Raw genomic sequence first — 24175 nt, forward strand, 5'->3', positions numbered from 1 at the left:
TTTTAAAAAAAATTAATTAAATTTAATTCTTGTAAAGTTCTACCTTCCAAATAAGGGAAGGGATAATGCAACAAGAAAAGTACAAATTTCCACTCAAATTCTTAAAGTATAATGATAAAATTGCAGTTTTTTTTTTTTTTAAATAAAAACAGTTTTTTTATTTTTTATAAAATAGCATTTTATAATATTTTTAATACCAGAAGAGACAAATTAATCTATTTGTCAGATTTAATATATTTTAATTGACGATTTTTTTTTTTTAACAAAAAAGCTTTAAATATATAGCAACCACTTGACATATTTTAATTTGATATGGGATGCAGGTGCATGACCAACCTTAACCAAATAAAACGACATCATTTGTTTTTATCAAGAGCAAAGCCCCCCCTTACGTTCACAGAATCAGAGTGTGCAGACGCATAAGAGTAAATGAGGCACCACCGTTTAAAATCAAGGTTTAAGATTGCATCGCGTTGTGAAAGTTTTTCATTTTAGCTACAAGATCTCATTGCAAATGAACTCCCACGAATCAATTTCACTATCTATTTCATCAAGTGTTATAAATCAGAAATCCTATCCCAAATTATAAAATAAACAGATTCCAGCCAGATGCATCCTGGCTTTATAGGGATGCTGCACCGAGACCGACCAGTTAGAAGTCCACCGATCCAGCCTCTGGAAGGACCCGAACCAGTCTTGTGGAAAAAACGGATGCAATATGGAAATCTTCATCAAAGAAAAGCCATTTTTCGGTTTTTATAATCGAAATTGAATAAGAAAATAAAAATGTTTATACAACACACTACACTAAAACACACAAAATTAAACGCCAAAAATGGCAGCTGCATGTTAGTCACAGACCCACAAGAGAATTGCACTCACTAAGGAAACATCAAGAGGCAGGGAACTAATCTGATGGAGAGAATTATGGCACCTCCAGCAAGATGGTCATAAATGGGAACTATAATAGACTCAGCACGGTGCATAAAAGCAGTCTAGCTAGACATCATGACATTATCGATTGCCTGAAGTGCTTGGTTGGCAAAAAACCGGACATCAACATCTGGATCCTCACTCAGTTCAACCAAACAGGGGCGGATGGTCTTCTCCACAACCTATTAGATCAATTTTTGGCCAAGGCAAGGAGCAATTAGACAAGGGTAAGAGCACAAACCTTCTTCCAGTGGAATGAATGCTAATTGAATAGCATAAATATAAAGCCCTTTTTTTTCAAATAAAAAAATAAAACACAAAAACACTTACTGACTGATCAACTATAGGAATGAGGGATTGCAGCACCTTTGCTACATTGAACTTAATGTTGGGTACCCTGCAGAATGAAATGAAGTTCAATAGAAAGAACACCATGTTACATAAAGAAATTTTTATATTAGGTTAGTGAGTTACATCAATCCATGTACCTGTCTTTTGATGCATTGATGACCACTGGCAGCAGTTTAGAACATGTAATTTCTGAGCCCATAACAGGAGCAAGGAGTGAGACAGCACGTAAAATAGTCATCCGGTACAAATAGTGAGGATTGTTAATCATCTCCAAGACCTGCATGGGTTGTAACTTTAGAACAAAATAGGCAGGTAGAAAAATCAAAGCAACAGGAAAAGGAAACAAAATGAAATGAGGAATACAGATAAACCTGAAGCATGTTGGAAAAACCCTTCTAGCATTCCAAAAATACCTAATGATGACAACTCAATTGAGTTTCTAAATGGCCAAACAGAAAGGGAAGAGTGAAAATATATATTTTTTCCGATAAACCACCTCCCATATTCCACATTCTCCAAATATTTATATTTGTGTTACGCCCAAAGCCTTGGGTAGTTACATGTATGTACAGATGTCAGCACTAAACAAATCAAACACAAAGCACCTTAATTGTGTATAATATTAGCCAAGTTTCCACTTCTACATAGCGAAAGAAACAGCAACGCATTGCCATTTAGGCAACATAGCAAAATTCCAAGCCAGAAGAATCAAGAAAACAAACCTGTGGAATTATGTGCTGCATTGCCCACTCTGGACCAAATTCTTCAGCAAGCCGCTTTAAATTATTTGCAGCAGCATCACGAATTGAGTAAACCTGCATTAAATGTCCAGGCAAGATAGTTCAACATGTATGAACTTTATACCACTAGTCCTTGATGAAGTTGACAGAGAGTTGGATTAGGGATGTAACTACAGTATTACTTGCACAATTCACCCATAATTAAAAAAATAAAATAAAAGCTATCCAACCTACAGAAATGAGATCCATTTTAAATTAATAACAAACTTATTCACTAAGGTACATCTTCAAAATCAAATCCCCAGAAAAGCAGGAATCTTCTCTTAATCAGCTATATCTACACCATAGATCCTGTTTCATCAGTAGTTCAGGACACCAATAGCTTTCAGCATTCAAGTGCATGTTTCTAGGAGTAGAATCTCTCTCTAAAAGCAAACTAAAAGAACAAATGTTGATCATCCAACCATAAAAGTCCAGTATGACACTGATGTAGAACTAAGAAGAAACTTGCATTTTATTACTTCTTTAGTGCAAGCTAAGAAAGCACAGACCTTATCCTGTAACCACTGCATGCAAAGAGCCCCAAGTTTATCATCAAAGAACCCAACACCCAACTGACTAGCCAACAAAGGTATGTACTCTATGATCGCAAGCCGGACCCTCCAATGTCTATCCTCTGCAAGCTCAACAATGGCTGGCAATAATGATTGCGACAGTAGATCAATTCCAATAACCTGCAAGGAAAGCTTATTCCAGCATCACTTGAATGGAAAACAGAGAAAGCTTTTTTTCTTTTTACATTTATATAATGCATACACAGCATATCCACTATAATATGAAAGAACCCACGGAAACCAGAAAAAGAGTAAGCTATATATTATGTGGCCAGCCACAATTAATCCCATAGGCTATTTATGTATCTAATTGTGTCAAAGAAATTGCTCTCACACAAAATCTTCATAAACAGGTAAGATATCTTCAGCAACAAACCATAAAAAGAAAAAATGTGTGGTGGATTGCAGGGATCAGTTATTCTAAGATGAAACTCCAGCCAGAATTAATATAAGCCAAAAACACAGCCTATGAGAACAAAATGTCGATAGTTTTTTTTTTTTTTTTTCCTTATATAATGTCTCACCTTTCCACAACGATTTTCAGGATAGAAGAACCTTTAAAACTTAATAGTTTTAAAGGTGAGACAAAAACACAGCCTATGAGAACAAAATGTCGACAGTTTTTTTTTTTTTTCCTTATATAATGTCTCACCTTTCCACAACCATTTTCAGGATAAAAGAACCTTTAAAACTTAATAGATTGTCAGAGGATATGCTTTTAGCAAATAGTCTGAATTATTCAATACAGATATGGCCATGGTGGCAGCAGAAACCCCTGAGCTGTCCCAAGTTGTTACAAACCTGATTCACTTGATCAAGCTTGCTGATTATGTTGAGGCGCACATCAGGAAATTCATCCTTCAAAAGGGAAAGAAAAATTGGAAGAAGCTGCTCAATTGTAGCATCCTGCATTAACAACCAACTGAATTTCAGAAGTCCAATGCAATCAGTGTGCACTTATACTGTGGTAACAGGAATTGGAAGAACAATTGCGCGCACGCGCACGCGCACGCGCACACACATATATATAGGAAGCCAGATAGTTAATGAACCATAATAACTAAAACAGATCTGATCTGTTGGCCAAAAATAGCATACATGAGGAACAGGTCAATAAAATAAAGGATCCAAATTTAAGCCACTCAACTCAAGTGCCAATTTATGGGCTGCCTAAGCAGATTAAGCAATTGCTCACAACCAAAAGTAGCAATCAGAAAAACCTGGTCAAACAATAGCACATAAGTGGATGTTTATAATTCTCTACACAAATTTACGAAGTGTAAGCCTATATCTTATCCTAAATATGTGGAGTGGCAATACATGTAACCATTCCACCACCCAGCCAGTTCAAAACAATATTTCCCTAAAGCTAAGGGTGCGTTTGGTATTATTGTAGGTTTTTCGTCTTTCATTTCTAGAAAACCAAAAACTATTTTCAATTTTTGCTTCTTACCTTTCTTATAAACATTTGTCTTTTATAGAACATCATCAACTTTTCTTTTAGTTGTTATAGAAAATGAAATCCTGAAATCCAAAATGGCCATCACAAATTATTTTCAAACTTTAAAATCAAATTCTGCATCTCACTCAAAATTCAAAATGTGACATTTAACTTAATATTATTCAACGATGAGATAATGTCTTGATGGTGGAGATGGGATTGAAAAATCGTTTACAAGAAAGAAATAATTGAACCAATTTCTTTGGCATTGCAGTCCAGAAAAAGGGAACGAGTGAATAGATGTTATAAATTTTCCGGCCATCTTTGGAAAGAGAATAAAACCTTCCAAGATCAAAAGCAGAAAAATTAGGGGGAAAAAAGGTAAAGATAGAAAGAGACGTTAATCATCTATAACAACGTGAATACACCAGTAAAGAACACTGACTTTTCGATGATGGAATTCAGTGTGCAACCATGATAAGAGCTCTCTAGAGAATGAGAAAAGATAAAAGTTTCAAATGTAAGAAGTATGATTTAATGGATAATGATAAGAAATTCATAAAAAGAATTAAAAGGATTTAAAAAAAGCGGTAAAGACAATAGTGGGTTCTCATGAAAACTGTCAATAAAAAAATGCAAACCATCTTTCGTGGTTTTCAAAAAAAAAACTGTTTCTTGCTTTTAAAACGTTTTAAGAAAAGAGGTTAAAAAATGAAATGAAAACAAGCAACCGAAAAAGTTTTTGATTTAATTTTTTTTATAAAAAAAAAAACAAAAAACAAGAAACTGCAACCATAATGAACATACCCTAAGTTAATTCATTCTCCCCTTGTTAATAAGGTTTCATAGGATCCAATTAAAATTGATAAAATAAAAGACCATGAATGACACATCCAACCTTACATATATAAAAAGAACGATTACGCGAGATTTTCTTTTCCTCTATATGACAATGACAAGATCTTGTATAGCTTATCATGTGATATTCTTACCTTCCCCAGGACAGGAGCCATCCCCATTATAACTGAAGCCAAAGCAGACCGGACATGCTGGGAAGAATCTGATGAAAGTTCCTGAGGAGAAAAAGCCATTGAGATTTTAACCAGTAAAAAGTGAACCAAAAGAAAACAACTCAACATTGTGCAAACATATGCACCTTTACACAGGGGAGAATATGTTGAATAGCAAGTTCTGGATTTAGAATGCGGCAGAACTTGGTTACTTTGCCAGCAGCTGCTATACGTACTTCAGCCTCATTATCACGAAGTAAGCGCACGTATGCCGGAACTAAGTCCGTCCTTTAAAAAAAAAAATCACCATAAATCAAAAACTTCGAATCACCTAATCAGAAGTTCAGAATCACAAATAAAAGTGGATTTTAAGATGAGCATGGAGAAAACATGCATATTAAAGCAGCGGTTCAAATCAGATATATACCTAGTAGGTTCAGGCCCCACAGCTTCACAAAGTTCATATAATTGATTTGCAACCATATAGCGTACACGCCAAGACTTGTCCTACGTGGAGACAATGCGGAAAAAAGTAACTTATCAATAAGTATGTCAACAACTTATTTGTCTAAACCATTTTAATAAATACCAATGCACAAGGATAAGGGTACTACCAAGGTACATAGAATGCGAGGAACTATAAACTATACCAAATTTTCTCCCTCTCCCCCTTTTTCTGGGATCTATAATCTATGTTCATACCTGAGAGAAGTTGACAATAACAGGGAGAATATGTGCAACACAATCCTGGGGCTCCAACAATTTTCCAAGAGCAGCACAACCCTCAACAGCCAATAAACGAACAGAATCCTGATCTGAGGTGAAATACAAATAAAAGACTTCATTGCTAACTCATAATTGATCACAACTTAAAAAATGCAAAATTTAAAGCCCCTATATATAATTCAAAATTTAATTAAGATATCTGATTCAACTACCAATTATACTATTTCCATCATCTGGTAAGGCATGTAATAGTGCTTCTCTCAATATTATTCCCATTCTAAAGAGATGTGAGTGACAGGCCACATATTAAAAGTTCCATTACCATCCTGGGTTAGATCCTCAAATATTGACATGATGTCAATCTTCAAATGAGCAGGTTCAACGGTCGCAGCAAATTTCCCAAGATTTGAGGCTGCAGACCTTCTAACCATAGGCATGTCATCTTGACAGAGCTGGCTGTATATTGAACGCAATTCTGTCTTTGACATATCAGGGGCACTTGGATAGGCAATATGAAATAGTCCACATGCAGAAACTCTAGCTGTAAACCATTCTCCAGCAGCCAGTCTCTGATATTAAGAAGTTCAAACACGTAGCAATCAAAGAATTAGCTGTGATGGTAGCAAAACAAGTTAGACCAATAAAGCATACACACACACACACACACACACACACACCAAAAAAATTAAAAAAAGTGACATTCCCACTGATAGATATATACATGCAATCTCTTTCATACATATACAGATGCACAAACATGTAATATTGGGAGCCAAAACATTGGACCCTTGCAAACATAAGCATCAAAATGCTGCAGTAGGCCAAAATGGTGTACTTACAGAGTTGCTACAAATTCAATACAAAGGCCCAATAAATTGGTGCAATGGAAGTCACATGATCACTTCAATCTACTCCATCCTATTACCTAACTTTTTATCCTTCCATAAAAATAAACATTATGACTTTGTTTTTTTTTTTTTTTTAAGAATGAAAATAAACATTATGGAATTTAATTAAAAAGAAAACAACTAACTGATAGCAGGACATTAAAAATAAACATGATAAATGGCACAGGGCTTTAAATCAATTGATCACAAAATCTAACAATCTAGTGACAATGGCAGACTTTTCAAGATATCTAAGAGCACAATGTGTTTCGACAAGGACCTAAATGATGGACAATCATTCAATTCAGATGCTAGTATCTATTCAACAGAGAAATAAACAGCATCATCAATTAACTACAGAAAACGTAATTTCCTAACCTTGACCAGAGGAATGAACCAGTCAACCAAGTCACCCTCTCTCATCTGGGATCCAATCCTACACAAGGACTCCACAGCTTTATCTCTCACACATGTTTCCTCCACAGTGCAAAGGGTTTCCAAAGGTGGGAGCAAAACATGGGCATGCTCAACTCCCCCAACATAAGGGATGAAAACTCCCAATTCCTCTGCCATCGCAAGGAGAACCTCATCATCATCATCATTGTTTTCACTCAAAAATGGAATTAATTCCTTCCGGGTTCGCTCCTCCCCAAGAGCACGAGCAATTGTAGACAGTCTACGGATTGAGTTTAGCCGGAGCTGGATGTCATCATTTTTTAGCTCGTCTATGAGAACAGCTATTGGGTATAGGGGCTCATCAACCATAGACATTGTATCCCAAAGTTCCTGTAATATAACACCACAACAAATTGAAATTCAGAATCGAGGGTAGAAAAGCATCCCTAGAAATGATCAAATAGATCAATGTCCCATCAGTATCTCATCACCATGTTGTAACGCAATCAAATTTATCTTGCACCCAATTAACTATTAACTTTTTTCGAATTAGAAAGCAGGCAAACATAAATGCTGCTTAGAAGTTGGATCGAACAACAACCACAACAAATGCTGTCATTCATTTTTATCCCAAGGCTCCTTAAATTTTCTAGGCAACTGAAATAAAAAACACCGAGATCTATAACAAACCCTAAAACTCAAATCCGGTAGCTCAGCGATAAAAGAGAAAAAGGAAGAGACAAAACACAGATTTAAAATCCTAAGCTAAGAAAATGGATTGATTGAGGACGAAATGGATGAAATTAGGAAATGAATTGATTGGATAAATAACTAATCCCACAAAAAAAAAAAAAAGAGGCAATCGAGCGCGCCAGATACATCTCCTCAGCTCTGATGAGTCTAGTTAAAATTTTCGACTTATTACACGAAATGAAAGCGAGACGAATATCACAAATATTAACAAAATTATTTCCTATGCTTTTCTCTGGTTTTTCAGGAAACCACAAAGAGGATTAAGGATTCAAAAATAAATCCGATTGCTTAAGAACTAGAAAAAGAAAACCATATCATTGGGAAAATTATGTATACCAGCGAGAAGTGTTAAGTGCTCTCACCGATCTGAATGCGTAACCGCCGGCTGCCTCTGACGAAGCTCTGAAAGAGAGAACTTGCGAATTTTCTGTCTAATTCTGGTTTGCAATAGTTAATACTTTGAGATTGTAACTAGAAATTATGCTTCCAGTGAGGCCCACCTTACATTTATATGAAAACCAAGGCCCGGTTGGATTGGGCTTCGACTAAATTTACATTTTGGATTCAAACTATAATATTTTTTAAAAATAAGGAAAAGAAATATAATAATAACAATATATAAGCAATAAGTATTAATAACGTTATTTTCATTACGATTAACATAGAAAAAAAAGGACATTCTACTTGATATATATATATATATATTGCAAATTTTTCAAATTTTTGATACATATCATTGAAAATGAAATGGAAATATATTTATTTGAGATGTAGTGTTTCATAGTTTAAATGAAATGATAGATGTCAATTTATATGAATAACTTTAAGACTTTTTATTATTATTAATCAATTTTATGTATATTGCTTCACTTAATTTGATTTAGTGTTTGAAAGCATATCAATTATCAGGTAAATTTAAATTTAAGTTTTACTATCCTAATTCCTATTTTTTTAAAAAAAATAATTTTATGCATATTATATTAAATTTATCTTTTCACCTAATAAAAACATTAAAAAATTTTGTAATATATTGTGATTGCTATTTAACCCCAAAAATTAGGGAGTTGATCCATAAGAAAGGAAGGAAACCAAGATTAGCACTTTGAAAACTTAGAAATTGTGACTTTTAATGGTGGTCTTTAATTAAGAGTTATTGAAGACGGCGAATATGTAGAGTTGTCCTTGTCCACAAAGAGCCAAAAACAACAAAAACAAAAGCGGCAATAACAAGTTAACAACCGATTGCTGGCAAAGAAACTAACTAATTACATATATATATATATATATATTGGTGGAATGTGTGCATATTTACATTATTGAATTATTTGAGATTGATTCATGGTATTTCTCAATTTTTTTTATAATCTATTACACATTTTAATTATTGTTTGCATAAACTTAAACACAGTCTAGGCTTGTTAATGTGAAGTGTGTAATCATATGTGAATTGACAAAAAAATAAAAAGTGGCCATGTCTTTGCGTAGAGGCAAAAATGAGAAATGACAGTCATGTTTTTGTGGGAAAAGAGAGAAGGAGAATATATTGGTTGAGTTGATTTGTTACAGATGATGCAATATCCTGATTTTTTTTTTTTCAATATATGTTTTTCAATAAGATTTTTTTTTTTTTTCATTTAGCTTGTTTCCTTTGAAATTTTATATCTTTTTATTGTCGAGCTTCATCGGTCATTTCCTATTCTCTGGATGGGGGACAGCTCTCCTTCCTCAGCTTGTGTGAGTTTCCTCAACCTTCTAAGCGAGGCTGTAGATATTTTCTAGTTTTATTTGATTGTTTGTAAGTATGGGGCTTATTTGTGAGGAGCTAAAGGAAGTTTGCAATGGCTTGGTTCTTCAATATAGCAACAGTAAAGTTCTCTATGGCTGTGAATTTGTTGAAGAGTTAGTGTGAGCCTTTGAACTACAAGGAAGAAAGCGCTTCATTAGGTGGTTCTGAGGTAGAGAGATCCCAATGGGTTCAAGTGTTGGCGACCTCTTTTTGATTGTCTCCTCTTCTGGCTAAATGAGAATGAGATGCCTATAGACTCTCTCATCCTTCTCTATTCCTTCTTAGCATTATGTAGTTTTGACACAATGGTCATGTGTTTTTCTATTTTGATTAGAACCTTTAGACTTGCTCGATACCATGAGGTTTTTGTTGTGCTATGATCCTTTTCTTTCAAGCAAAATGCCATGCAAATACATAGGAGTGAGCTTCAATTTATGTTCTCTCTCTCACAGTGGTGGATGTTCGGAGAATAAGCGTTTTTCTAGGTAGGAGTTTGCTTCGAATGCGGAGCTGCATCTACCTATGGGGTTTGGGTCCGAATCCCTAACCTGCCTCAGCTAGGTGCTATGATTGGGTCTTTGGAGCTTGTTTTAGTGGGTTGGGTCTATTTGCGATGGCTATAGGACTCCTGTTGGGTTTAAGGCCTGGTTTATAAGATAAACTCCTTTTATAATAAGCTTTAAACCTTTTATTATCAACGAATCCTACTATTTTTAGATTAAAAAAATATATATATATGTTTTTCAATATTTGAATTTTGTTTAATTTTGGATTTTTTTTTATTTAAGTGAATTTTTTGACCTATTGGCATTATTTTATGAATTTTTTATGTACACATTTTTTAGATATTTTAAATTAGTTATTTTTATGCACAATCCACGTATTTATTCATTATCAAAATTATTTTAAAATATAGTGTTTTATTTTGAGCCTTTCAAATGAGGGAAAGAGAGAGATTGAGCGGAAATAAGAGGTATTTGATTCACCTGTTAAATATAATTGATAATTTATATATATTTTAAATAGATAAATTATAATATTTATTAAATTTAGGAATTGATTTTTAGAGTTATATCGTTTATTTTTAGAACTGTTTCTAATGAGTTGATAGCTGATTTTATTTTATTTTTTATTTAAATTATATTATTTTTTTATTTAATTCAAAATTTTATATTATTAATATTTTTATTTTTTTTATTTATATCAGTTCTATTTTTAGAGTTATTTTGCATAAATTGATAATTAATTTTATTTTATTTTTTATTTAGACTATATTATTTTTTTTATTTAATTAAAAAATTAATATTATTAATATTTTTATTTTTTTTATTTATAATATTATAATTTTATTAAAATATTTTTTATTAATAATATAAAATATAAAATATTTATTAATTATAAAAAAATACATTTTTATATTAAAAAACTTAAAATTAACTATAAATTTTTTCTTTATCAATAATAATAATTATTTTATTATTTTATAATTATATTTTTAAAATTATTTAATTATTTTTTTAAAAATTTAATTATTTTTTATTTAAATAATAAAATAAATAATATAATATATATTTTTATTAGCTATCTTATGTATTAATAATAATAATTAAATATATTTTTACCGAACGATTAACATAAATAAATGATCATAGGCTACCGATTATCACCGAACAGCTAACAACCATGGCTATCGCCTAACGGTTATCGCCGTATCCAAAGGTTAAACCAAACTGCCCTAAAATAAAAGAAAGAATAAGAAAGATGGGAGGAAGAAAGAGCTGAGATGAGAGATGGATAGCTCTGGTGACTTCTAACTCTGGCCACCCATCATTACTACTTCCATGGCCTTTGGTGAATGCGTGTAAGGGGGTGTTGAGTGGCTGAACAGCAGCGGCGGTGGATAGAGAACCAATGTATTCTCCTCATTGTTTTCGGTGAACCAAACCTCCATTTTTGAAACCGACCACACGACAGGACTCCTTTCAACGCCACATTTTATCCACGACCAACCCCTCACAGTTTCATGGAGTTTTTCGACAGATCGGAAAATTAAGTGGCGGTAATTTTGGCTTCAGTTGAGCCAGACGACAACATATTTGCTCCGGCAACCACTTCCACAGCTCTCTTGACATCGACGTGCTTCTATTGGTAGCTTTTCTCAAATTTCTAGTGGTGGCGCTTTGGCGAGCCTAAAACCCAGCAACTCCAAAATGCAATTCTTGACCCCCAAAGCCAATTTCGACATCAATTTGAAGCAAAATTGAATGTTGAGCGTTTTATATGTTTAATTGGAGTTTTGTTTAGGGCTTCAAAGGTGTCAGTTTGCATTAATGAAAAATAGGTTAAGTCAAAGCAAGTTTCCATTGTCTATTTTATCCATAATTCATTTTTCTAATATTATCATTGCCTTTAATTATGTGTTAAATGATATAGGATTGATTATGGATTGTTGAGAATAATTTTAGATTGATTCTACCTTGACTTGGAGTTAATCCGACATTAGATGCAATTAAAGCCACATTTTTTTAATTTTTAAATTGTATTAAAATAATATTGAAATTGTTTTTGCCATAAAAACTTGTGAGAACATCATAAATTAATTTTAGTATAAGCAAAAGATTTCTACTTTGGAAGTATTGAACAATCTCTACTGATTAGGATTAAGAGAAATCTATAGAATACCCTCTTGAAGTCTGGACTCTACCCTCAAAATTAGATATCCTTTTTGGCTGCAATATTTCTGGTTCTTTACTGCATTGGAAGGGCAAGCGGAACCAAGCGGAAAGCAGTTTATCAAATTAGATATTAGTCACCTATGAACGGATTCCCCAATCTAAAAACTGAAAGAATCAAATATATCTTCAACAAATTTATCCAAAACCTTATTTCTTAAACTGAAAACACCTTCTTAGTCTGGTCCGAAATCCAGCCTCCATTTTTTCTTCTGATGAGTCTGTAACATCACTGAAACTTGCTTTCTCACTAAGCTCTTGGAAAGCTTCCACCAGGTTTTGAAGCCTGGCAACAAACTCTATCAACAATGATGAAAATGTTGCTAAAGATAAAGAGCTCGCACTCTCATATACTCTTGATTCCTGTTCAGCAGGCATTGAACCCGCTGTAAAAGATGGCCATGATACCGGTCCCCTGGGCATACTCTCTGATATCCATTCTGGCATGGAAGGATTGAAGCTGATGTTTGGATTCTGAGTATCACAATTTTCATTGTCTTTTACTTCATTAAAGTTATCAGGATCTTCGAATTCTTTTAGCGGTCTTTCTGCTGCCCAGCTTCCTGATTTAACCAGAATGTAGGATTTTTGGTCTATCTTCATTTGCAACTCTTCTGCTGCTTCGTGCACTTCTAGCAGTATGTCCTCCAGACTTAACTTTTCCATTTTCTCAACTTTGTTTCCAAGCTCGCGCAATACTTTGGCTCCTTCATTACCAACTCTCTGAAGCTCACTGCCAAAAACTTGTCTCTTTTCTGCTGGTGCCTACCAAAACAAGTTCATAAATTTTAATATGACAAACAAATAGCTTAAAAGAAACATTTCTGCAAACCCTGTTTCAGATTTCACTCGCTGTACATTGAGCATGTCAAATTTGAGATATCAGACCAATTTTATTTTCAATTTGACAATTCTATTAATTTTAAATGATTAGGAAAGTATTGATGTTTTCATTTATGGATGAAAGCTCAATTTTGCCCTTGATCTGTTAACATATATTAAAATAAATCTATTTTCAAGTTTTTGTCCCCATTAACTCACAACTTTCTATTTAGGTTCAAATAGGTCCATTTTTTTCCTAGAAAATTAAAATAATAAAATTTCAAATTAATTTTTAAAATTTTATATTAATAAATACTTTTTAATAAAAATATTAATATTTTATTATTAAAATTAGAAACATTATATTTTAATTTTTTTTTCAAAAACTGGGCCTATTTGAACTTAAACAGAAAGTTATTAATTAATTGAAATAAAAACTTAAAAATGTGTTTATTTGAATATATTCTAAAAATTCAAAGGTAAAATTGAGCTTTCCTCCTCCTTTTATGTTGTCTTCAATAATTTCCTCCACTGCCATAGGAATTTTTAGCTATGCGGGCATACTCTAAATGTTAATTACAATGATAACTTCCTTTTTTTTTCTAATTAAATAAGCTAATTGCAAAGAAAGTTAATGCTGCTAGAACTAGAAGCATCTCATAGGTATATTTTTACCTGAATTTCAGAAAGGATGCATCCATGCATTGCCATGACCATAAATGCACAATGCCTTAGTGCTCCACTTACTTTTACATAGTTTTCCCAAGGATATTTGAATGATCTATAAGGACCATGAGGGGGCTCCCATATTGCAAAGTCCAACTGCATAAACAAGAAAAAGTTAAAAATCAGCATTTCCTCCACTTTTGTGGTCCCTTAAGGGAGCAGGCATCATAATTTCTGCTATTAACAACCAGAGATTCCTCTTGGCTGCTAGATTGTACAGCTGATCTATAGCCACTATACAGAGGATCATCAGAAGCTTGGTATGTTAGAATTTTTGAAGGGACTCTCTCATATTCAACGCATTGCAGGTATCCATTGACGCAACCTAAATAAATTTTGGAAGAATGAATTAGCTTAACATATGCCATCCTAATCTAATAAAATCCATCAAAATTACCGCAACATATAGCAACATTATGTTGAGGCTTGAACCCAACCTTCTAAAGAAGCAGCAACACCCTTGAAATTTTTCACCACTAATTTATGCAGATCCTCCCCTGCCCATATTGGAAATACACAAATATTCACAAGCAAGCCTATCCCAGCACCAACTGCAATAAGTAACAATCTATAAAAGGCTGTTTCGACAAATGTTGAGGAGGTTCCAGACACCATAACTATACAGTATGTCAACAGGAAAACCCGAAATCCATATTCATAGGACTTCATAGTGGGGTACAGCTTTATGTAACTTGCAGAAAACCCTAAACATCACAAAAACCAGATCAGTAATTGGAGAAAGCGTCTGATATTGATCCAAAACCAGTTACTTGCAAGTACTGATGACATTTGTTCTTCCAATATATATTGATGTATAGCTATTTTCATTAAATACAACCTGCAATGAAAATACTGATTATGACAAAAACTTCCTCAAACTCTCCTGCCAACAGAGACAGCTCTGCAATGCCAAGGGCGAGCCCACCAGCAAAAAGTGTCCCCAAAGCACGATTGAATCCTTTGTTAAGTGTTGCGCCTAGAAAAGAAGAAACGATAATGAAAACGCCCTCTGTATCTAATGAAAATGATAAGCGCACTAACTTTGTCTTTTTGCCGCTAGTTGTTTTAATTAAACAAAAATAAGAGTAAACACACCTACACTGAACTCAAAAACCACGACCACAGTGAGGATTGCCCAAATAGAGTACTGGTTAACATTGTTGGGAGGTTCTTTAAAGAAAATGACTAAAGAAACAAGTGCAAGCGAAAGCCCCATCTTGATAGCGAAGAACACTTTTCTAGGATCTGTATGACCCATCTTATATAACTCGACAGCACCGTCTTGTAACCCATTCCAGAAATTGATGATCCAACCAGAAAGTGATTGACAGCAGCAGCATTTGGCTTCCTCTTCTTCACCGCCATCTGAGCTGTTTAGGCCAAAGTCCGAGTACCCTTTTCTTAAAAGCAGTCTTTCCTTGCTCCATTCTGCAAAACTATGCCCAAACGATCCAACCTTCGCGGCCATTTCTGAACTTACCTTGACAAAGAAACGAAATCAGAGTTCAAAATGAAGCTCAAAGGAACCAAAACCACGTCCGCGTTGAATACAGAGTTGCAAAGGGAAAGTGATTAGACATAACAGCAGGATATAATTCTTGGGCCGAAAAGATAGAGAATAATAGAAAGCCCGCATGTAGCGGTTCGAATCAGCCATAAATAATGAAACAGGGGATGAAACTCACCTGAAAAAGGTCTTTTCAGAGGATATCATAGGAGAGATGTACGAAGACTTGCGGCTGTAAACGATGTCGTTTGATGGATGTGGGACTGCACAGGGAGGGCTCCAGGTTTGATAGTTATAAGACCGGTGGGGAAGTGTCAAAATCATTCACTGATCCGGTGGTCCCTCTGCGTCTCACCTAATGTTTCTGTTGTGCAGGATAATTGATGAATAAAGAAACCTGTATTCCTGATACTGGATTCAGATCTCACTCTCCGTCTAGTTCAGTCCCAGAATTAAATCATAGACGGATGGACCCAACCAAGTACGGACTACCTACCGCTTCCTCAACCCAGGCCAACCCGTAAAAGTCTAATTCAATGAGATGGAGTTTTTTGCTGATATTTACAATCCCATTTGAGAAATATAAGCGATAACTAGACAAATTTAACTTAGCATCCAAAACAAAGATGGATAATGCAAATAATTTCTCCGAGAGTTACAATCCAATTATATTCTGATCTCTCACGGCAAAATTTTTTTCTTTTAGTTTCTTCTCTGTAATTATTTGAATCCGTGAATCTTACAAGTTCTCGCCAACTAAATGGATTGGATCACGAAATTAAGGTGTTCGCCATAAACCCTCGCTGATTGCTCAATGTCCATCAACGATACTAATGGCAAAAGGTGCTTTTAGTGATGAAGAAACACAATAAGTCTTGTGAGAAGGGAGTTCAAAGGGTTTCTTCTTTTTCTCTCTTTTTTAAAGTCCGGTCAAGAAAACTTTGTGTGTGAGTAATTGAAATTTTGAAAGTTGACTGGAAAAAGTTAACTCGATCACGGGCCTAATTAGAGAAAGCATGAAATAAGCATTGGAGATTTTACTCCCTTTTCCTTAACTTTACTAGGATGCCTTTTTCTCCTCTAATCTTTTCTTTATTTTCCCCGATTTGACTTCCCCTAAGCCAAATGCAACCTTCCCTCATTGTTGATTTCTTTGCTCTTTACATTTTCGTCCTTAATATATAGTTTGCTTAATCATGTTGTGATAGGTTTGTAGGATAAGAAGGGAGAAGGGGAAGGAAGGCCTAAGATAACATGGAGGAAAGCTATATAAAAGGATTTACAAGTTTTGGATATTAATGCGAACTTGGTGTCTAATAAAACTGAACAAAGAAAAATAATCATATAGTCGGCCCTAACTATTTTGGGATTAAGCTTAGTTGTTGTGTTTGTTGTGTGTTTTATATAGTTTGCTTAATTACAGTCAATGGGATTATCATCGCTGTGAGAACCACAGGAAAAAGTCTAAGAAAAAAATTTATCATATTTTCCCCCAAAAAGGGCCTTAGCACTTGGCAGGCTCATTGCGCCCATAATGCTGGCACACTAGCCTCAACCTCATACAATGGTGGCAGCCTCACTAATAGTCTTATCAAGCGAAGTTGAAGATTTCAAAATTAATAACTATATAAAAGGATTTACAAATTTTGGATATTGATGCGAACTTGGTGTCTAATAAAACTGAACAAAGAAAAATAATCATATAGGCAACCCTAACTATTTTGGGATTAAGCTTAATTGTTGTGTTTGTTGTGTGTTTTATATAGTTTGCTTAATTACAGTCAATGGGATTATCATTGCTGTGAGAACCACAGGAAAAAGTCTAAGAAAAAAATTTATCATATTTTCCCCCAAAAAGGGCCTTAGCACTTGGCAGGCTCATTGCGCCCATAATGCTGGCACACTAGCCTCAACCTCATACAATGGTGGCAGCCTCACTAATAGTCTTATCAAGCGAAGCTGAAGATTTCAAAATTAATAACCTTCAAATAAAGCTGTGTTCAACCTTTCAATTTAAGCGGAGTAAGCAGTTTGGACAGACATTTCTACTCATTAATGGACTGAAACAAGTAAAATCCACATCTCATGTTGAGAATCTGAAGCATCTAAACAGACTCCCACAAAATCCAGGCTTCTTTTTTGCAATTGCAGTGTCTGTAACCATAGGCTCCACAAAATCTGCTTTCTCACTTAGTTCTTCGAATGCCTCAACAAGACTTTGGAGCCTTGCAACACATTCAATTAAGAGAGAAGCAAATGTTGCCAAGGATAAGGCACTAGCACTTTCGTATGTTCTGCATTTTTCTCTAATGCCTGCACCAGCACCAAAAGAAAGACGTGAAGGCCATGGTTCTTGTTTCCTGAACAAGTTTCCTGAGGAGTCTCTTTTAGGTGAGGACGGTGTCCAAACAGAAAGTGACCCCAAGTCAAGCACAGTTTCACTCAAGGACTTAAATCCCAATTGCATGTTTTCATTCTCCTTTACATCCAGAAGATTTTCCATAGCCTGTCTTGTGATTTCCCAACTATCAGATTTGATTAGAATGTATGACTTTTCATCTATCTTTCTTTGTAATTGCTCTGCTGCTTCATGCACCTCTTTTAGTATGTCTCCATGGCCTAATTTTTCCATTTTGTCTATTTTGCTTCCAAGCTTACGCAAAACCTTGGCAGCTTCTGCTCCAACTCTCTGGAGCTCAGCCTGAAAGACTTGTCTCCTTTCTGCCGGGGCCTGCACACACAAATTTGTAAATTTGTAACTTCCTGATAACAAGAATTATCTGTTATTAGCTAGCATTGGGCCAAGAAATGCAATAATATTGAAAATTTGTAGCAATAATCACCTGTATTTCTGAGAGAATACATCCATGAAGTGCCATGACCATAAATGCACAATGCCTCAATGCGCCGCATAATTCTGCATAGTTTTTCCAAGGATACTTAAACGTTTTGAAACGACCATGAGGTGGTTCCCAGATAGCAAATCCTAACTGCATAGATGAACATTAATTCAAGTTAACAATATTAATACATCTTGTAATTAAATGAGCCAAGTATAAGAATACCAGAGTATCTTCTTTGCCTGAAGATTCCATTACTGATCTGTAACCGTTGTAAAGTGGATCATCATAAGCTTGGAACGTGAGGATTCTTGAGGGAATCCTCTCATATTCCACACATTTCAAGTACCCATTAACACAACCTGAAGAACAGAATTGGAAATTATGCAGAAATGAGTAAAAAATATACATCTTTAATGCACATGACGTAGCTAACAAAATAAATAAAACCAACCTTCTAATGAATTAGCCACATCCTTGAAATTTTTCACCACCAAACTATGCAAAGCATCACCAGCCCAAATGGGGTATATGCACACATTTATAACTAAACAAACACCAGCACCAACTGCAATTAGCACCAATCTAGTCACAATTGCTTCAGCATATTCCCTAGTTCTGTTCCCAGCTACCATAAGAATACAATATGTCAATATGAACACTCGAAATCCATATTCGTAAGGCTTCATTGTCGGATACAGTTTCAGATAGGAGGCAAAAAATCCTAATTATCACAAAGAAAAGTACACTGCAAAGTCAGAAACATAGAGCAGAAAAATTACCTTTTATATACCCAAGTAATCAGTGTACATACCTATAATAAAAATACTGATAACAATTACAACTTCCTCCCATCTACCAAACAACAAAGATAGCTCAGCAAAGCAACAGGCAAGCATTCCAGCAAACAGTGTACCCAATAGCCGATTAAATCCTTTTATAAAGGTCGCTCCTGCAGGTATGGTAAATAAGCAGAACATTCTAATCAAGAACATGGTTTATTTTTAACGCAAAATTAACTTTTCCAATGTCCTCAGAATTATAATTATCATATTTAGCAAAGTTCAGAGTTTCATTATAGTGATACCTATGCTGTATTCGAACATAACAATGACTGTTAGAATTGCCCAGATAGAGTACTGAGAAATATCGTAAAGTCCTTTCCAGAATATAAGCAGCGATACAATCGCCAGTGCCAGTCCCATCTTGATTGCGAATATGATTTTCCGGGGATCAGACCGACCCATTTCCCATGCTTTCTCAGCAAAATCTTGCAACTCATTCGAAGAATTCTTGATTTGTCTGCTTAACGAACCAAAGCAGGTGGATTTACTTGTTACAGCAATATCAGCATCTCCTCTGAAGCTGCCGAAAAGGAGCTGATTTTCTTTACTATTGTCCGTATAGTTATGCCCTGACTCCATAATTTCACCTATCACCACCCTGTTCAACTCCTCCCTGCTTTTTCCCCAGAAAACTCTATTTGGTAGCAGAAAATTTCATTGAGAAAGGAGAAGAAAAGAAATTGAATTTTGTTGAGCAGAAATCTCAACTGATAGTCAACAAACATATCCCATAAAACACACACACAATCCAAACATACAAGACGATGTATAATTAATGCTTTGATATCGGAATTTTTCAATTATCATAATCATGTAACCGCAAAACAAAGTCACTAGTCACCATGACAGTGAAAATGAAAACTTACAGCTTTGTGGAGACTGGACTTGCAGGCAGAACCAATGCCTCAGTGAAACTTCACATGCATAAGCATAACAGACAAGCGCTTCCTTAACATGACACAAGAAGAAGTATCAGTATCACCGACCATGGTGTGTGAAGCTAAGCCCGCACAAAATGAACCCTTCATCCAAAACCACAATAGCGACACTTTCTTAATATTTATACATTTATCATTCTTGGAAATTCAGTGGCCATATGATCTTCTAAAGCCAATGGCCAATGGGAATGCCTCCTCACTGCTTTCCTGCACCCTGCACATAAATTGGAAAGTAGAGTAGCCAGTGATGCGTAGATAATAGATATCGTATTCCTTCCTCTTTATTGGCTTGAAAATCTTAAATCTCCGTATCATTGAGCACATCTGCCAACTACCATCTGCTTCTCAGTTGTTAGCTTCACCCAATTTTGGAATTTAAAGAACTATTTTACTACCCAGAAGTTCTCTGTTCTTTTGTGAGAACTGTTTTGGGCAATAGTTCAAACTTACAGCTATATGTCGATATGTGTTAAATAACCATAGGAGGTACGCTTTTTCTGCAATTTATTTGTATTCTTCTACTCATTGAAGATAGTGATCATTTCCCAAAAGTCCAAGAGTTGTGCGCCAAATGAACATTCTATCTTCACTCTTCAGTGGAAGCATATCTTACATCTTCGCTGAGAAAATTGTTTGGCTTGAGGGTTTCGTTTATTATTATTATTATTTTAAACTAATTAAATAGGTAATACAAAGTTTGTTGATGAAACTGTTTCTTTTCATAAAAACATTAAAAATCTAGTTAAAATGTTTATAAAACTTAATTTGATCATCTTTGTGTGAAATCCATCAGGCAAAGGAATAGATGATCATTTCTAGGAAATTTCGTCCTCCTGTGAAGATTCCATAGAAGATCTAAGGGCCTTTCTTGGAAAGCACTCGCTTGGAAAATTCCTAGCACATTTCACCGTACTATTTTGTTTTGTTACTTTCTATCAAATGATGTTACGCTTAATTTAATTTTAAAATTAAATGATAATAGAGTTTGGATTTTATTACCTTTAAAAAATATGTCTGAAAGATTATTTTCTAAAATAAGGAGGCGTTTATTTCGTGGAAATAATTTATATACATTTTTTTAGAAATTATTTTTTAAAAAAATGTTTTTCATGAATATATTTTTATTGTTTAGTTACAATATTATAAATTATTTATATGTATTTATTATATATATATATATATAATATTGACAAAATTTAAAAAATAATTTAATTTTATCTTTGAAAATGTTTTTGGTCGATATTTTTTTAGTAAATCAAATATTAAAAATATGAAAAATATTTTTAAAAGACAAACTTTTTACAATTGATTCTAATTAAGTTTTAATCTCCAGACTTTAAGGAGATATATTAATTATAAAAAATAAATATTGGTAATTATGGTTTTTTAAGGAGATGAGTATTTAGTGTTATTTACAAATTAAGTGTACTAAATGGATCTCAAAATTTTCCTATAAAAGACATCCCTCCTTAGCTAATGTATTTGTAAATGCATTGACTTGTATGTGGATGTGGCAAATTGAGCATGTTTCAATTTTATTTATAAGCCAATAAAAGAGATTGCAATTTTATTCCATTAAATATCTTTTTTTGCCAAGAAAGATTAACTTCATTCATTGATAAGAGGAAACATCATACAACATCCTATCCTGCTGAATAAGAAAGTCCAATTGGGGAGGTGACCCACCCTCCAAAAGAGAACCAAACCTAGCATTTTGAGCTATCCAATTGGCACAAGAATTTGCAGATCTCGGCACATGGGTTAAAGACCATGTAGGATGAGCATTCAACATAGCTCTAATAACCCAAATGATAGTTTCCATCTCCCAGGGGGGAGGATCAAAAGAGAGCTTCAATAGCTTCAAGAGAAGAGAAGAATCAGACTCAAAACACAGATGAATATCTATGAGATAAAGCAAAACTGATAGCAGCCTTGAGAGCTAAGCCTTCTGCTGCTAAAGGGGAAACACACAAGAAAACAGCAGCACACCCATCAACCAACTGACCGTAAGAATTGTGCACAATAATCCCATACGCAACAGCAGAGGAGGTGCTATCAAAGGGGGCATCAACATTAACTTTCAAGAGATCCCTCTAGGGTGGGCTCCAAATAGTAGCTTGAGGTGTCGAGGAGGGAGGCATAGAATGATGTTGCGGAGTCGCCATACTCTGCATCTCATCAACAGCATTCTGTTCTTTTGTGATAGTGATAAGAGGGTCAGGAGATAGAGCTTCAAAAACAATAGAGTTCCTTACTTTTCATATACGCCAACATAAAACCCCTACCAAACAAATCTGCCATTTATCACCATTAGAGATATTAAAGCATATAAACTTCCACCAATCTACAAATGAGGAAAAACCATGTTCCCTTGGATACCAAACGAGAGCCAAACCAAGTGGCTTTGGCATGCTCACAAAAAAATAACATATGCTCCAAAGATTCAGAACAAGAACCACAAATAGGGCAAGAAGGAGAATTGACACATTTCCTTTTGTATAAGTTTTCCCTCCTTGCTAAAGAGGTAGAACAGGCTCTCCAAAGAAAATTACACACCTTCGGAGGGAGGGGGAGAGTCCAAAGTTGATTCCAAAAATGGGAAGTAAGCCTCCTGGATGAGGAAGGTGTTTCTAGAGCTGCTGGAGTTGCCTCCCATCTTTTCAACATGAAGTGTGCTGATTTAACTAATGGAATCCCATTTTTGGCATGATGCCAAACCGTCCGGGGGGTCTGAGGCATTAAACTCAATGGAATTTTAAGAATCTCATTACATTCTTACAAAGAGAAAGCATCTCTAAGGATTGCTAAATCCCAATTTTTGATAATACCATTAATAAGTCTGCCACATACATGATGGGAGAATTTGAAAGATGAGGGCTAGAGATTCAAAAATCAGGTAAGGTTGGAACCCATGGTTCACTCCAAACAATGATGAAAGAGGCACTTGATACCTGCCATTGAGTACCAAGCTGAATGGCATCTCTTCTTGCAATCAAACTCCTCCCACCCCAGGAAGCATTTCTCTCTATTCTAGCATTCATGAAATCTAAATAAGGAAAATACACTCCTTTCATAAAATGAACCCATAAAGATTGTGGATTTTTCATAGCTCTCCAAGCCTATTTAGCCAGAAGCGAAAGATTAAACAGATGGAGGTCTTTGAATCCTAAACACCCTTCTTGTTTGCTCCAAGAAAGCTTTTGCCAATTTACCCAATGGATGTTAGATTTGTCACCAGAGTTTCTCCACTAGTGCTTTGCAACCATCTGATGCAACTCATTTATTACACCTATAGGTAGTTGAAACACTGACATCACATAGGTTGGAAGAGCTTGGAAAACAGCTTTGATGAGTATTTCTTGACCAGCCATAAATAAGAATCTATTCTTCCAACCCTATACTTGGCCAAAAGCCGATCTTTAAGAAAGCATAAGGCTTGTTTCTTTGACCTCCCCGACATAACAGGGAGTCCCAAGTATTTTGTCAAACATCCTGAGATAGGAATCTGCAAAACTTGACCAATTTGAGATTGAATGAGCTTAGGGGTGTTGCTACTAAAAGATATATCCGACTTACGCTTGTTTATCTTTTGACCCAAAACAGCACTAAATTTCTCCAAGATATCTCTGATTTACGCAGCTTTTTCACCATTTGCCATACTAAACAGAATTGTGTCATCAGCAAAGAGGAGGAGTGTTAATGTGGGGCAATGTCTATTGATTCTGTATCCTGATATTCTGTTCTGACAGAGGCCCTACTTAAGCATTCTAGCCAAAACATCAAAAATAAAAAGGAAAAGGTAAGGCAAGATGGGATCCCCTTGGCGGATACCTCTTGAAGGTTGGAAAAATTCAGATTGATCTCCATTATTAACACAGCATACTGAACAAATGAAATGCATTTGTGAATCTAAGAGACCCATTGAGAACAAAAACCCATCCTTCACATAATATCAATCAAGAAACTCCAATTAACACTATCATAAGTCTTATGTAAGTCCACTTTTATAGCCATCACCCCTTCTTTCCCTTTCCTCCGATTCTTCAAACCAAAGAACGGCTCATGAGCTATAAGGATATTATCTTGTATACACCAATTTGGCACAAAAGCAGACTGGAGGGGAGAAAT

The 24175-nt window shown here is 34.9% G+C and overlaps 3 protein-coding genes across 10 annotated transcripts; all 3 read right to left on the minus strand.

Annotated features, from left to right (window-relative positions):
- Nucleotides 1-731: 731 nt before the first annotated feature.
- Nucleotides 732-8368, minus strand: LOC110673041 (serine/threonine-protein phosphatase 2A 65 kDa regulatory subunit A beta isoform). 3 transcript variants are annotated; one of them, XM_058139279.1, is made up of 13 exons: nt 8214-8368; nt 7081-7488; nt 6138-6384; nt 5792-5904; nt 5517-5596; nt 5236-5377; nt 5072-5152; nt 3440-3544; nt 2576-2758; nt 2007-2099; nt 1422-1561; nt 1264-1330; nt 732-1115 (listed from the first exon to the last, which is right to left on the minus strand). In XM_058139279.1, the coding sequence occupies exons 2-13, from the start codon at nt 7471-7473 to the stop codon at nt 996-998; spliced, it is 1764 nt and encodes a 587-aa protein (XP_057995262.1). In that variant the 5' UTR covers nt 7474-7488; nt 8214-8368; the 3' UTR covers nt 732-995. The 3 variants fall into 3 exon arrangements, with proteins under 3 accessions (XP_057995262.1, XP_057995263.1, XP_057995264.1); XM_058139280.1 differs by having other exon boundaries at nt 8188-8337; XM_058139281.1 differs by lacking the exons at nt 732-1115; nt 1264-1330 and adding an exon at nt 1656-1697 and having other exon boundaries at nt 1424-1561.
- Nucleotides 8369-12215: 3847 nt separating this feature from the next.
- Nucleotides 12216-16274, minus strand: LOC110673068 (aluminum-activated malate transporter 4). Of its 3 annotated transcripts, none has more exons than XM_058139832.1 (7): nt 15603-16274; nt 15013-15392; nt 14756-14893; nt 14355-14621; nt 14106-14242; nt 13867-14013; nt 12216-13134 (listed from the first exon to the last, which is right to left on the minus strand). In XM_058139832.1, the coding sequence occupies exons 1-7, from the start codon at nt 15746-15748 to the stop codon at nt 12520-12522; spliced, it is 1830 nt and encodes a 609-aa protein (XP_057995815.1). In that variant the 5' UTR covers nt 15749-16274; the 3' UTR covers nt 12216-12519. The 3 variants fall into 3 exon arrangements, with proteins under 3 accessions (XP_057995815.1, XP_057995816.1, XP_057995817.1); XM_058139833.1 differs by having other exon boundaries at nt 15013-15397; nt 15603-15750; XM_058139834.1 differs by having other exon boundaries at nt 15013-15387; nt 15603-15741.
- Nucleotides 16275-17392: 1118 nt separating this feature from the next.
- Nucleotides 17393-20619, minus strand: LOC110673032 (aluminum-activated malate transporter 9). 4 transcript variants are annotated; one of them, XM_021836010.2, is made up of 7 exons: nt 19976-20619; nt 19352-19722; nt 19079-19216; nt 18719-18988; nt 18490-18626; nt 18268-18414; nt 17393-18155 (listed from the first exon to the last, which is right to left on the minus strand). In XM_021836010.2, the coding sequence occupies exons 2-7, from the start codon at nt 19686-19688 to the stop codon at nt 17508-17510; spliced, it is 1677 nt and encodes a 558-aa protein (XP_021691702.2). In that variant the 5' UTR covers nt 19689-19722; nt 19976-20619; the 3' UTR covers nt 17393-17507. The 4 variants fall into 4 exon arrangements, with proteins under 4 accessions (XP_021691702.2, XP_057995954.1, XP_021691700.2 ...); XM_058139971.1 differs by having other exon boundaries at nt 18719-18892; nt 19352-19743; XM_021836008.2 differs by having other exon boundaries at nt 19352-19743.
- Nucleotides 20620-24175: the final 3556 nt, after the last annotated feature.

This window comes from Hevea brasiliensis, chromosome 17, assembly GCF_030052815.1.
Source record: "Hevea brasiliensis isolate MT/VB/25A 57/8 chromosome 17, ASM3005281v1, whole genome shotgun sequence".
Lineage (NCBI taxonomy): Eukaryota > Viridiplantae > Streptophyta > Magnoliopsida > Malpighiales > Euphorbiaceae > Hevea > Hevea brasiliensis.

Excerpts from the sequence above, each read along its gene's own strand:
- LOC110673041 (XM_058139279.1), bottom strand. The coding sequence starts at position 7,473 with ATGTCTATGGTTGATGAGCCCCTATACCCAATAGCTGTTCTCATAGAC. Across the intron at positions 5,378-5,516 it reads GTGGGGCCTGAACCTACTAG|GACGGACTTAGTTCCGGCAT; the intron begins GTATATATCTGA and ends TTTTTTTTAAAG. Across the intron at positions 5,153-5,235 it reads ATATTCTCCCCTGTGTAAAG|GAACTTTCATCAGATTCTTC; the intron begins GTGCATATGTTT and ends TTTTCTCCTCAG.
- LOC110673068 (XM_058139832.1), bottom strand. The coding sequence starts at position 15,748 with ATGATTTTGACACTTCCCCACCGGTCTTATAACTATCAAACCTGGAGC. Across the intron at positions 14,014-14,105 it reads GCAGCCAAGAGGAATCTCTG|TTGGACTTTGCAATATGGGA; the intron begins GTTGTTAATAGC and ends TTGTTTATGCAG. Across the intron at positions 13,135-13,866 it reads GCATCCTTTCTGAAATTCAG|GCACCAGCAGAAAAGAGACA; the intron begins GTAAAAATATAC and ends TTGTTTTGGTAG.
- LOC110673032 (XM_021836010.2), bottom strand. The coding sequence starts at position 19,688 with ATGGAGTCAGGGCATAACTATACGGACAATAGTAAAGAAAATCAGCTC. Across the intron at positions 18,627-18,718 it reads TGTGGCTAATTCATTAGAAG|GTTGTGTTAATGGGTACTTG; the intron begins GTTGGTTTTATT and ends TCTGTTCTTCAG. Across the intron at positions 18,415-18,489 it reads CAGGCAAAGAAGATACTCTG|TTAGGATTTGCTATCTGGGA; the intron begins GTATTCTTATAC and ends TCATCTATGCAG.